The 14,048-nt window shown below is 48.1% G+C and overlaps 1 protein-coding gene across 1 annotated transcript in view; it reads right to left on the minus strand.

Moving 5' to 3' along the window:
• Positions 1 to 14,048, minus strand: part of TNPO3 (transportin 3) — an 82,631-nt gene that overhangs the window by 19,813 nt on the left and 48,770 nt on the right. Inside the window, exons 7-13 of the mRNA XM_077837661.1 lie at positions 10,625 to 10,763; positions 8,679 to 8,825; positions 7,746 to 7,853; positions 6,909 to 7,000; positions 4,053 to 4,192; positions 3,674 to 3,865; positions 1,225 to 1,316 (exon numbers count right to left, since the gene is read on the minus strand). Coding sequence (XP_077693787.1) covers positions 1,225 to 1,316; positions 3,674 to 3,865; positions 4,053 to 4,192; positions 6,909 to 7,000; positions 7,746 to 7,853; positions 8,679 to 8,825; positions 10,625 to 10,763 — 910 coding nt within the window. The remainder of the gene's footprint in view (positions 1 to 1,224; positions 1,317 to 3,673; positions 3,866 to 4,052; positions 4,193 to 6,908; positions 7,001 to 7,745; positions 7,854 to 8,678; positions 8,826 to 10,624; positions 10,764 to 14,048) is intronic.

The raw sequence follows: 14,048 nt of genomic DNA on the forward strand, positions 1-14,048 counted from the left end.
CATCCGATGAAGTGAGCTGTAGCTCACGAAAGCTTATGCTCAAATAAATTGGTTAGTCTCTAAGGTGCCACAAGTACTCCTTTTCTTTTTACAAAGTAAACTGTGCCTCTTTCACACCTCACAAGCAATGTTCATGTCTCAGACTCCCCATGTTCTGGCCAATGCAGAGCAGAAGACTCTTCTGTTCCTAGACAGAAGTGGGGAGTATCACACTATGAGCCTGAAGGGAGAGATGTGGGACTAGGGCTTGTGAAAAGATTTGAGTGGTGACTAGTCTCAGCTGCACAAGATGGGAAGTTCCTACTACCTACGGCTTTTCCATGGGGCATTCAGAGCTTACTTGACAGGGATTTCAGACAGAATGGCAAAGGAGAGCCCTACCAGGAGGAGACAAACTGATCAGCTGGTGAGCACGCCTCACAAGTTACTCACATCAAACTGCACACCACACTTAACTCAGCTTCCACAACAGAGAGGGAGCCATTCAGCCCACCTGGCTCCAAAATGGCAGGTCATTTTAGGAATGACATATGGGAGTATCCCATGCAATCTTACTTAGCTGCCCGTCCCCTCACTTCCCAGCCCTTTCCACTTTTTACCTTCCTTTAGCCAAGACTCCAAATGAAAAGGCATCATGGGCTACTTATACTTCAGGGATGGGTAAGTGGCCCGTGACCACCATCAACTACACTGTAGGGGTACAGTCCATAGAGACTATAGATTTCAGCATGCAAAGATCCATCTTGATCACAGCAGAGATGAAGCACTGCATGCTGGGAGATACAACATGAGGAGACTAGCTCCATACTGAAGCTGCAATCGGCTACATTTCATGCAAATTGGCTCATGTATTTACAACACTTTCAAGCGTTCTGCAAATCTGGTTCTTACACCTATTTAAGTTACTATGCTCCTCTCTGAATCAGATCCTCAGCTGGTGTCAATCTGTGTAGCTGCACTGACTTCAGCGAGCTACAGCAGCGTATGCCAGCGGAAGTTATGACGCTGTATTTTCAGATCTTGCTTCACGCTGTTGTCGTTCCCACGTTATTTCCCCATGCTCAGAATAGTAAGTTGCTCAGTGCTATGGCACTTGTAGAACACTGCAGCCACAGTGGAAGTTTTCTACTGAGCAACACACAGAAAATTCCTACTACAGACTGGCATAACCAATCCAGCTGCAGAACAAGGCAAAAGTTCTGCAACTGCAGTGCCCCGAAGTACCTTTTTCAGTGCCATCACCTGAACGGCACACAGTTCGCTGAGGCACTCTGCTATCTTTTCCAAGGGTAGCCGGGCAAGAACTAATGCTGTCCCTGGAATGCAAGAGGAAAAGAATTCAGGGAGAAGGTTGAGTGGAAGTTTAGTCAGTTTCAGACACTAAATGAACAAGTTTCCCCACATGGATCCAACTGCAGCAAAATCAATTGAAAATCTCCCTACACACAGCAGGAAAAAACATCTAATAATATCCACGTCCTGACTGGACATGAAGTTATTACCCCTCAAATAAAACACATTCCTCTGAATATACCACAACTTGGCATTGCTGCTTCATTTGGATCAGACGCTGAAATGGATGTGTGGGATGGAAGACGAAAGATGCTGGCGTGCTGGAGTAAGAGAAGAACCTAGATGAATGAAAAATCTAGCAACCCCACTCAAATCACACCTGTGACCTGAAAAGAAAAGCACGATGCACCATTGAGCTTAGAATAGGCACAAAACATTTCTGTCATAGCATGTCATTGTGTAGTAAAAGCTCTTTATATTCCAGCCTAATTGCAATAATCCTGGAAAATTACACACTTTTGGGGGACGGAAAAAAAAGTAAAAGCTTATACTACAGCATTTTAGGGGTCTTACAGTCGGTACAAAATCAAACACCACTTGCATTGCCCTGTCACTGCCCATTGCTGTAAGGGCCCGTGGTAACAACAGCATCTTACCTAAAATGTACTCAGAGCACAAACATAAAATGATATGCAAAATGTGTTAATGCAACATAAAGGGTGCAGTCAGGCACTGGTCAGGAAATGCACAAGTTAAGGTTGCAACAGCAGCAGTCGTTTTAGCCAAGTGTCACTCAGTGCAAGTTTCCTGGCATGTGTTTTACAACGTAAATTGGAAATTGCATATTAAACCAGAAAACATGGACAGCGTTACCTCTCCTTGACATGGCCAATACAATACTGCTGAGGAACCTTCACTTTGCCCTTTCCTAACCATGCAATTCAATGTTCTGGTATCAGAACTCACGAGTATTTAAACTCCCTCAGGGCAATGTGTTGTTTTGTTTAAAGAAAACAAACTCTCCAGGCAGCGCAAGTGCTAGGATTGCCTGAAACCCCTTAAAAAGAATGTTAGATGCAAGGTCCTGCAAATCTTTAACGCAAGCCACATTACAGACGCACAAGCAATTAAACAGCTAACGACATACATTGATAAGCAAGTACAGTAAAAGCTAGGTTATCTGACACTTTACCAACTGGAAAGCGCTATAAACCGGCATTTCTGATCTTACTGAAAGTCTGGTTTATAGTACAGTTGGTGCAGGACCGGCAGGCGGCTCGGCTTGCTCGCCCTGCCCCGCCCCAAGAGCTGGCCCCACAGCTACCATTGGCCAGGAATCGCAGCCAATGGAAGCTGCGGGGGCGGTGCCTGTGGGCGGAGGCAGCGCACAGAGCTGTCAAGCCACACCTCCACCTGCAGGCCAAGAGCTCCCACTGGCGTGGTTCCCAGCAAATGGGAGCTCCAGAGCCCGCGCTCGGGGAGTGGTGAGTACACAGAGCCGCCTAGCCACGCCTCTGCCTAGGAGCAGCAGGGACATGTTGCTGCTTCCAGGGAGCCACCTGAGATGAGCGCCGCCTGGATCCGGCACCCCGTATCCCCTCCCATGCCCCAACTCTCTGCCCCAAGCCTTCCTGTACCCAAACTCCCTCCCAGAGCCCACGCCCCTCACCCCTCTCACGCCCCAACCCCGAGCCCCTTCCCAACACCCAAACTCCCTCCCTCTTAGTTAACCGGAAATTTTTTACCTACTGGCACCCTCTATTCCCCCAACATGATGGATAACAAAGCTTTTACTGTACTTCTGAAAGACAGCTTGCTGCTTGAAGACCTTAATGCAAGTTGATGGCTATTGACATACATTGAAGAATGAACATTAAAAACTGCACGAGTGCAAATCAGTCTGTTTCCAGAAGTACAAAAACTTTTGTTTTCCACTGTGCATGAGCAGAAGCCAGTTTCCATGAACTCAGAACTATTATCAGACTAGCTTCAAATTCAGTCCCATTGGTACTTAAGAATATTTTCATGCTACATTTCAACGTTCTACCAGAGTCACTGAATGAAGTGTGGCAGTAGGTTTTAAAGCAGAAAACCTGTATTTTTCTACTTCTTCTTCAGAGCTGAGCATAACTGAAAAAATTCTGATCCAACTTTCTTTAAAACAAAAACAAAAAAAAAAGTCACCTTTGGGCCAAGAATAGGCATGGAAAATTCTGGCCTGAAAGTGATTTGGTCAGAATTCACTGTGATTTGAGAATGTCAACTGAAGTGTGACACTGGGGGCTGTAATACACCCCCTCGGTGACCCTCACAATATCGAGTGCACGTCTGCACTAAGCAGTAAGTCCTGACAGCGGTGTCTGGGCATGTGAGGAAATACCTTTAAGGAGTCCCACAGCAGCCTCTGGAGACAGCATGAAGGAGTCGAGGGAGCGGGCAATCTCCAGCAGGCCGTTAAAGTGCTGAGCCATATGGTCCCGGCATACTGAGCAGATATTGTGAATAGCTTTGGCAGCAGCAGAGGCCAGTGACTTTTCACAGAGACCTTTCATCAAGTAACCCAGCACAGGATCTGAGAAGAGAAGAAACCCACAAGGAGACACTGGATTATACAGAGGACTCCCACAGCTTCATTTTCTGCCTCATTCTAAGAGGCACACTGGTTTATCTGTCCCGCATTGACCTTGGAGAGGTCACATTTCCCAGAGGGAAGCCAGCTGAAGTGCAGAGACTGAGCTAGTGTCAACGGCTAGACTCACCCAGGAACTGAGGGTTTCTGTCCACGACTTCACTCATTTCTCCCACCAGCTCGATGCTGGTGTAGCGGACAGCAGTGTGTACGGATTCGGGGAGGCGCACCACCCCCTCCAGCACCTCCACCAGCGTTGGGTTGTTCTCCCTGGGGACAGAGGACAGTGGTTACTCAGTATCTGGCACAGTCAGTCTTATTCCCAAGCAAGAAACCGACAGTTCCATCGATTCTGCTATTTGAAGGCTGAAAGCACCAGCTAGATCAAGGAACCATGAGGCGCTACCCTGAGGAGCCTGGATAGAAAGTCTGACACATCGCCCAGCGGGGGCCAGTATCTTTAACAATAACTGTAACAATACTCAGCACTTAAACGCTATTCAGTCCAAGCTTTACACCGGGGAGCCAGAGCCAGGGGAGAGGACCACCAAGCTCCAGAATACTAGTGGCAAGAAAGAGCAGCAAGCTGAAGAAGAGTGAATGAGAAGAGCCATCTGGTAAGAGCCAGGGTTATGGGGCAAGACAGAGAGGAAAACACTCAGCAAGGAATTCAACGGGCATTCCTGATTAACCCTGAGCGGCACTTGCACTCAGATCATTGTGGGGCTCCTACTTGGATGCACACAGGACCCTTCCATCGCCACCCACTCCACTGGACACAAAAAGCATCTCTAAGATACAAGGAATCCAACTCATCAGCCCTAGACATCATCTGTTTTATCCTGCCCTGTTCCATCAGCTATGCCCTGAACTAGGGGAAGTACGCCTCCTAGTGCTACCAGAAGGGAATTCAGCCCTATTGGTGGAGGTGTCTCGCTCCACCAGCGTGTCTGTGTTTTCAGCTGTTAACCAAGTAATCAGCAACCAGGAGGAGCCACAGTGGGAAAGGCTGTGTTCAGAGGAACAAGGGTCAGTGACCCGGGAGACAAGCAACAAGATGGTCAAGCTCTCAGAAACCTCCATCATTCTTGCTATAGGGGAATGACGGTAGAAAGGAGGAGAAGAGCAACACGATGAGTTTTGATGCTTGGCAGTCTGAGCCGGTGAATCTACAGGCAACAGACTAGCAACCACCTCCTCCCTGGAGCACCTGCCCTGTAGAGACCGGATAGATTTGTTCTGGCAAAACTCGAACACCTTGCCAACACTTAATTTATCCTCCCCTCCCCCCGTTTTGCTAGTCCTCTGTGACTCAGTCGTCTGTTGTCAGGGCATCCCGGACAACCAGACAACAGAGAGCGCCAGCCTCCAGGGACCGGCGCAGTTACGGAACTCCTGCCCTTCCCCTCTACCAGCCGGGAAGCAGTGGCCTTCCGGATCCTAGGGCCGCTGCCAGCAGGGGATGCACCAATAATCGTTTTACAGACTCGTGACGCGAGCTGCAATTGAAACAGTACTTTACAGAGTTGTTCCCTGCCCTGAAGGGCTCCCCGCCTTCCACAAGCCAGACGAGAGATACCAGGCAGTAACACTGGGAGGGATTTGAGGAGCAGAGGGCATTGGTGGATGGCACTGGCTGAGGGTGCATTAAGGAGAGGGGCTGGGAAAGAACAGAGAATGGGGAGAATGAAGGCAGAGGCCGGGTGATGCACGGTCCTGACGGTACACAAGGAGGGAGTCCAGCACCGAGGTATCTGGGGCTCCTCACTTACGTTTCACATCAGCAGTAATCTCTCTCTCGACTGAGGAGCCCTGTGGCACACGAAGGTCTCTGCATGAGCTTGCAGGACCTGCATTTTTAGCGGGTAAACCTGACTTGCTGGTTGGGGGGACAGCGGCTCAAGCGCTACAGACAAGAGCAACTCAGGGCTGCTCAGGGTATTTTCAGCCGTCCCTGAATCTTGGCAACTGGTTCTCCTGGGGGGGTCCTGCACAGCATTCGTACCTGCCGCAGATCTCTTGGCTCCCGCACAGAACAATGAGGGAGCAAAGAAATCTGTGGGGAAACACACGCCCCTTCCGCGGCAGCCTGGGCGCATCTGCAGGGAGCAGCTGAGAGCAGATCATGGGGGGCGGGGAAGCTGGGCGTGCATGTGCCCCTGGAGAGACATTAAGGGGGTGGGGCTGGGCGGGCGCCTGTATGAACCAGAGAGAGAGACTCACTCTGTCCCTCTTGCTCACCGTTGCTGTGTCCTGGAGGCGTAGGGCTGGGTGAAGCAGGCTCTGTCCCTGAGGCAGAGCAGAAATGTAACAACTAAGCAGGCAGGCTGCTAATGTTCCCAATGTTAGTTAATTGTTCCTATTCTTAGCCAATTCAGGCTCCTATACCTTGCCAGAGCGTGCAAAGGAGCCTTATTGTAAAGGACACTGAGGGAACCCTGAGCTAGGAAGGGCTCTGGGCTTTCTCGTGTTTTTTCCCCTATGCCAGAGAGGGGGCACAAGGGGGCTAGATTACAGCTGAGGATCTATTTCACTTATCCATTGGAAAAAAATGCAGGACAATGATTAGCGAAACTGTCCGACTTCCATGTGTGAAAGTCTGAGCAATTCAAAGTGACAGTCTGCTTCACAGAACACCAAACAGCAAACTAAAACTCCTGTAATTTAAATGAAAATCCAGGATTAGAAATGGAATGCAGGGTCTTGGTTACTGTGTGTTTGTAACTTAACTTTCAGGTGTTTAGGAAATGCTGAACAGCTACTGCGACTGTTTTTCTGTATGATAGTTCAAATAAATTACCAAAATAAGTGAAACTGGTGTGATTATATTGCATTATTTTGACAAATAAAATATGCACAATTGTGGATGTTTTGGCGCAGAATTCCCCCAGGAGTAAACTGGTCAGCTGCAGCCAGAGCCCCGAAAACAAATGGGACGAGCCCCTACACCCAATCTTCACAGAGGCAGGCAGTGCCTGATACTCACTGGTCAACGCTCTTGGCTATAGAGGCCATGATGAAGAGAACAGCTTCCGTCACCTCCCAGGGAGGGTTCCCATCCTTCAAGGTAGCATAAAGCTGTGGGGCAGAGAGAGTCGGTCACACAGGAGGATTAAGAAAGTCGGGCAGCAGCAGGGTAGCACCTCTCCTTGGGAAGTGGCAGAAGAACCTGTTTGCTCCTCTCCTCCTAAACTGCTTTCCCAGCACTCTCTGGAGCCTGGTTCTGCACCGAGGCTGATCTAATGCTCACTGCTAGCGCCGCGGTCTCAGAGGAGGCCTGAAGTGCGCGGAGGCCTGTGACGAGACCCACTCGGCGGCAGCTCCTGGAAGCGATCTCACCCCGCCACCAAGAACCAGCTTTTAACACACAGCGGAGTGACTGCAGCGTCCTCACTGCTGAACGCCCCGAGGGGCAGCGTAGCATGGCATCAGCTGGTAGAGACGAAAGGAACCTGGGAGACGGCCCCTGGGGCCCAGCCAGACCACACAGTGGTGAACGTGACAGGATATGCAGAGATCCTTCATTTTGTCAAGGAGGGGAGAGTCCACTGTAGCTGGAGTGGGCTCTGAACTAACAGCGAGTGGTAGGGGACACAGCAATCCAGGATCAAGCCACAGGAGCCGACTCTGGCCAGCCTGGTGGAGGTGAGCAGCCAACACCGCCACAAGAAGAAGACACGGCCTCTCAGGGTAACAATCCATTCACAGAATATGGACATTACATCATCCTGTGCGTGCAAAGCCATGCTAAACACGCCCAAGGCAACAGAATCCCCTCCGAGGCAACTTATCCAGCGCCACGGCAGCATTACTAGGGGCTCACCTGGGCAAAACATTCCACCGATCCAACCAGGAAGATCAAGTCCTTCACCAGGTCCGAGACCCTCATCCGGAACTCCCCGAAGTCGTCTGTCTCCTCCGGGACACCCTCCTAGCAGAGATTTAGAGTTGGAGGAAGTGGGGTTACAGCAGCTAAGGGGATTTCCAGATCCTAATTCACCCACAGGGCAAGGGAAGGGCAAGACAAGCTATTACATTAAGCCACCCTAAACCATGTGATCCTCTCTGCCATCTCAGACGAAGGGGATTTCAAGGGATGGAAAGCAGGAGCACCAACATGTCAAGCGAGGTGTCTGGGGCTCATGATTGGCCCACTCCACACATCCTGCATTAACAGGCCAGATCCTCTCCCCGCACTGAGCTCCGGAAATAAAGGCAAGCTCTCAGACCCATGCAAAGTCTCCGGGAGGTGGGGGAATACAGCCGGGAATGGCACTAAGTATTCCAAGCCGCTCAGGCTCCTTCAAGAAGGGAGACAGTGACCAGCGGGAAGGACAGTCAGGTGAATGTGCTCAGCCTGCAATTCCACACTGGCATTTCAGCTGGGGGAGAAGGGGACCCAAGAATGGCAAACGCAAAAATGAGACCTGCCAGCACCCAGCTCCCCCATCACACACTTGCCCACCCAAGAGTCACTCTAGGGCAGCACAGCCACCAGACCTCTCTGCCGGAACACAGGCTGGCTTGCTGAAGGGAGGGGATGTCAGATTAGGCCCTCTAAGTATATGACAGTTTTCGTTACTGCCCAACTCCGTCATTTCCATCCCTAACTGCAGATGGAAATGAGGGGGGTGGGCGGTAACGAAAACTGTTACGTGCCCGGGGAAGGTGAGCTGCATTTCACCAGCCCCCCCATGTCCACTGCAGCCTACTGGAGCAGGGGAGGAAAAAGGAAGAGAGCTGAACGCAGCCTTACATGGTCCGGGTCAAGCTGACAGTGTCTGGCCAGAGCATGCAGAAGCCTCTGGATGTAGGCTTTGAAGATGCTGTGTATGACTGCATCATCTGTTTTGTACAGATGCTCCCCCAGTCTGTACCAGAAGTTAAAGGAAATTTCTACCACCTGTTGGGAGAGGAAAAACAGCCACTCGTCATTTTCACAGACAGGATTTTGCCCCCATCCTCCTAGTGTGGAAAGTCGTCAGAAGGCTGCTGCCGAAAAGCACCGTCACAGGCTCTACACTTACACCTGCAGCCTCAACAAAGCCACGAGCAGCTCCTTCGGCTTCACAAACCTGCATTTTTCGCTTGTTGTTTAAGCAGTTGATTTAAAAATCAAACAAGTTACTGCTGGGACAGCGTTTGGATGAGTGACCCTGGAGAGTAACAGTGAAGATGTCCCCACGCTGGGCGTACTCTGGCCTAGGGAGCCATCCCCAAGCAAAGGGGTAATTCAGCCTCCTGGCTTCAAACCTCTTCAGATACTAGTGTGTCTTGGAGCAGTGGATAGAGCTCACTAGGAGCTCAGCTGAAGTCATCAGCTCATTTCATGTAGGTCAAACATCTGTCAGACAGAAACCTCCACCCCCTCCTCGCTCAGGCATGAGTCACCCCAATAACCATGGAAAGATAATGTGACTCACATCCCAAGGCCTGGGCCACACAAAAAAACTGCATCTAAGAAAGCGCTGCACCCTGAGTGTGGACCCAGTTACATGCACAGACGCATGCTTTAGATCGGTATAACTGTGTCCATATGAGGGGTGGGGTCAGTATAATTATCAGCCAAAAGCTGACAGTTATCCTGGTACCCAAACTGTGTGCAGATAAGGCCTAAGGGACTTCTGTGTATTTGAAAACCCGCACCTCCAGAAGTTAACGGCATGCTAGCCCACTTAAAACCCAGTCAGTCCAGTTTCTACTTTTCTCATGAAGAGAGACTAATTTTAAAGGCTTGACTCCTCCATCAGTAAAGTTCTATGTCCCAAATAAAGTGACGGGTGCATAGGGAGTTATGAAACCAGGTCTGGCTGGTGACATGTATTATTGCTATATGTAACGAGCACCAATCCATAAATCAGTACCTCTGTGATGGGGCCACATTTACTGAACACAGATCTGAATAGAAGGGGCACAGCAAACACAACTAAAGGTCAGTCAGCAAGATTTTAGTTAATCAAACTGTCCCAGGGGATATCCCAAGAGTGGGAGATCTGGGGAAATCCCACACCTTACATGTGATATTTTGCTATTCTGAGCTTCAGGCGGTGTGCAAAAGTGTGTCGGGGGGAGAAAGCGAGGGGAGATGAGATCACTCATCTGATTTGGGTGGATATGCAAGAAATTACCGCTACATTGGAAGCCTCAGAGAACATTTAGCTACATGGAACATTGAAAAAAAACCCATTACAAGGGCTAGCCTTATGGGTGAGCTGTGGTCAAGAGGCAAGGAGTGAGGCGGGCCTGTAGTGTGAGGCCGCAGAAGCGAGCTAGGGGTAATGGGTCGGGGGGGAGGCAGCAGAGCTGGGAGCAATGACAGTGGGGAGCAGCAGGGGCAGGGGAGGCACCAAAATACATGTTCACCCAGGAATCTATTCTCCCTAAGGCGGACCCTGACTGACTACTGCACAGAGAAGATGCAGGAAGCAAGATACAGCTCCTAGCAGGTGAGAGGTTTAAAATGCTTTCAAGCAAATTGATGAGGGACTTTTCCTTACCTCTTCCATCAGGAGAGGCTGCCTCGGGTTTCTATCCCAGGCACAGACGAGTTAAACAATACCTTCTGCATCACAAATTCAGAGCAAGGCTTTCAAGGCCACTATGGAACGGGACCTGAAACCTGCCCAAACTCGCTAGGCTATAAAGAAAAGCTTTCTGAAGATCTGATTGAGGAAGAAGAGTGAGTAACGCACTGAGTCCTACCTCATACTGTGGATGGCCTGCACAGATCAGCAACAACTCCAGCGTGCGCAGGTCCCCCAGCCCATGGCCTGGTGAACAAACAATTTTATCCAGAAACGTCTCACAGAGTTCAGTGAAGACACGGCAGTAATTGAGAACCCTGTTGAAGGAAGTGAAGCAAATCATGTTTCACATGCAAATACTCAGTGATATCGTAAATACAGGGAGAAACTGTCTCCTACTTATGTACAGCATTAGCTTCCTGAAGCTAACATGCACTAAGCAGTCATCTCAGAGGCAGGGGTACACTGAATCCTTCCATTTCAGCAGCCTTTTCATCCAGAGACGTTTCTAATTCACCCCCCAAATTCAGGGAAATGGGGTTACAATGTGCTGAAGAGCATCATAGTTGTGGGAGTTATGTGCTTAACAAAATATGAACTAAGAACGGCCATCCTGGGTCAAGACCAATGGTCCATCGAGCCCAGTATCCTGTCTTATCCAACAGTGGCCAGAGCCAGATCCTTTAGAGGGAACGAACAGAACAGGGCAATCTCGAGTGATCCATCCCCTGTTGTCCAGTTCCAGCTTCTGGCAGTCAGACATTTTGGGACACCCAGATTATGGGGTTGCATCGTTGACCATTTTGACTAATAATCACTGATGGACTTATCCTCCAGGAACTTAACTAATTCTTTTTTGAATCCAGTTATGCTTCCAGACTTCGCAACATCCCACAGCAAGGAGTTCCACAGGTTGACGGTGCGTTGTGTGAAGAAATACTTCCTTATGTTTGTTTTAAACCTACTGCCTATTAATTTCATTTGGTGACCCCAAGTTCTTGTGTTATGAGAAGTAGTAAACAACACTTCCATATCTACTTTCTCTACACCAGTCATGATTTTACAGACTTCTATCACATTCGCGCCTTAGTCATCTCTTTTTTAAACTGAACACTCTCTCTTTTTAATCTCTCCTCATATAGAAGCTGTTCCAGACCACTAATTATTTGTGTTGACCTTCTCTGTACCTTTTCCAATTCGAATATATCTTTTTTGAGATGGAGCAACCAGAGCTACATGCAGTATTCAAGATGTGGGCGTACCATGGATTTATAGAGAGGCAATATGATATTTTCTGTGTTATTATTTATCCCTTTCCTAACGTTGCTAGCTTTCTTTCCCCCACCCCCTTTCTTTTTTTGACTGCTGCTGCACATTGAGCAGATGTTTTCAGAGAACTATCCACAATTATTCCAATACCCCTTTCTTGAGTGGTAACAGCTAATTTAGATCCCATCATTTTCTATGTGTAGTTGAGATTATGTTTTCCAATGTGAATTACTTTATACTTAACACTGAATTTTATCTGCTATTTTGTTACCCAGTCACCCAGCTTAGTGAGATCCCCTTGGAACTCTTCGCACTATCTGGAATAATTTTGTATTCTCTGCAAACTTTGCCACTTCACTGTTCGCTCCCTTTTCCAGATCATTTATGAATTTGTGAAACAGCAGGTCCCAGTACAGACCCTTGTATTGACCTCTCTCCATTGGGAAAACTGACCGTTTATTCCTACCCTTTGTTTCCTATCTTTTAGCCAGTTACTGATCCAGGAGAGAACCTTCTCTCATCCCATAACAGTTTACTTTGCTTAAGAGTCTTTGGCATGTGAAACATCTAAGACTTTCTGAGAGTCCAAGTACACTATATCCACTGGATCCCCTTGTCCACATGTTTGTTGACCCCCTCAAAGAACACTAGACTGGTGAGGCATGACTTCCCTTTACAAAAGCCGCGTTGACTCTTCCCCGACATATTGTATTCATCTATTTGTCTGATAATTCAGTTATTTACTCTAGTTTAAATTGATTTTCCCTGTACTGAAGTCAGGCTTACCGGCCTGTAATTGCCGGGATCACCTCTGGAGCTTTTTTTAATAAAAAATAAAAATCGGGGTTACATTAGCTATCCTCCAATCATTTGGTAGAGTCTGTTTTAAGTGATAAGTTACATATCACAGTAGTTCTGCAGTTTTACATTTGAGTTCCTTCAGAACTCTTGGGTGATACCATCTGGTCTTGGTGACTTATTACTGTTTATCAATTTATTCCAAAACCTCCTCTATTGACACCTCAGTCTAGGACAGTTCCTCAGATTTGTCACCTAAAAAGGACAGCTCAGGTGTGGGAATCTCCCTCACATCCACTGCAGGTAAGACCAATGCAAAGAACTCATTTAGCTTCGCTGCAACGGCCTTGTCTTCCAGGAGCGCTCCCCTTTAGCGCCTGGATCATCCAGTGGCCCCAGTGCATTTGGCAGGCTTCCCACTTCTGAGGTACTTAAAAAGAAACATGCTGCTGTTAGTTTCTGTGTCTTTAGCCAGTTGGTCTCCAAATTCATATTTTGGCCTTCCTTGTTACACTTCTACACTTGCCGTGTCAGAGTTTATGCTCCTTTCCATTTCCCTCAGTAGGATTTGGCTTCCAACTTTTAAAGCTGCCTTTTTGCCTCTAACTGCCACTTTTACTCTGCTGTTAAGCCATGGTGGCATTTTTTGGTCCTTTTACTGGTGGGGGAATGCATTTAGTTTGAGCCTCTATAATGGTGTTTTTAAAGAGCTTCCCTGCAGCTTGCAGGCATTTCACTCGTGACCACTCCTTTTAAGGTCCTTTTAAGGTTAAACAACTAGCCTACTCATGTTTGTGTAGTTAGCCCTTTCTGCAGGCGTACCATGGATTTATGTCAAGTCTGATATTTTCTGTACTATTATTTATCCCTTTCCTCATGGTTCCTAACATTGTTAGCTTTTTTTTGACCGCCGCTGCACACTGAGTGGATGTTTTCAGAGAACTATCCACAATGATTTTAATACTCCTTTCTTGAGTGGTAACAGCTAATTGAGTGTAGTTTTTAGTAGTCATTTTTGTGTAGTTAACCCTTTCTGCGGTCAAATGGTACTGTGGTGGGCTTCTTTGGTATTTTCCCCTCTACAAGGATGTTAAATTTAATTACACTATGGTTGCTATTACCAAGTGGTTCAGCAATATTCACCTCTTGGACCAGATCCTGTGCTCCACTTACGACTAAATCAAGAATTGCCTCTCCCTTTATGGATTCCAGGATGTTCTGATGAAAGTGAAGACCACTGCCTGGTCTAAATTGGGTTCCTCAGAGTGAAACTTTAATACGTACCCAGGACAACTATGAGACTGTGGTTAGGAGAAAGTTTAGGACATCCATCTCCATTGCTGCAAACAGACCCCAAGAAGTCTACCAAAATCAACCTCAAATGCATTCGGCACAAGAACAGGACATACAGTACCAGAATGGAGGGACTGTGCAACAGCATATGATACACAAGTACGTGAACCAGCTTTATCAGCCTTGCATTTTACAGCAGCATGTCACAGACAGGGAGGCAATTTGTGTTAGAAGACAGGATT

Source organism: Eretmochelys imbricata, chromosome 1 (assembly GCF_965152235.1).
Source record: "Eretmochelys imbricata isolate rEreImb1 chromosome 1, rEreImb1.hap1, whole genome shotgun sequence".
In the NCBI taxonomy this organism is placed as follows: Eukaryota; Metazoa; Chordata; order Testudines; family Cheloniidae; genus Eretmochelys; species Eretmochelys imbricata.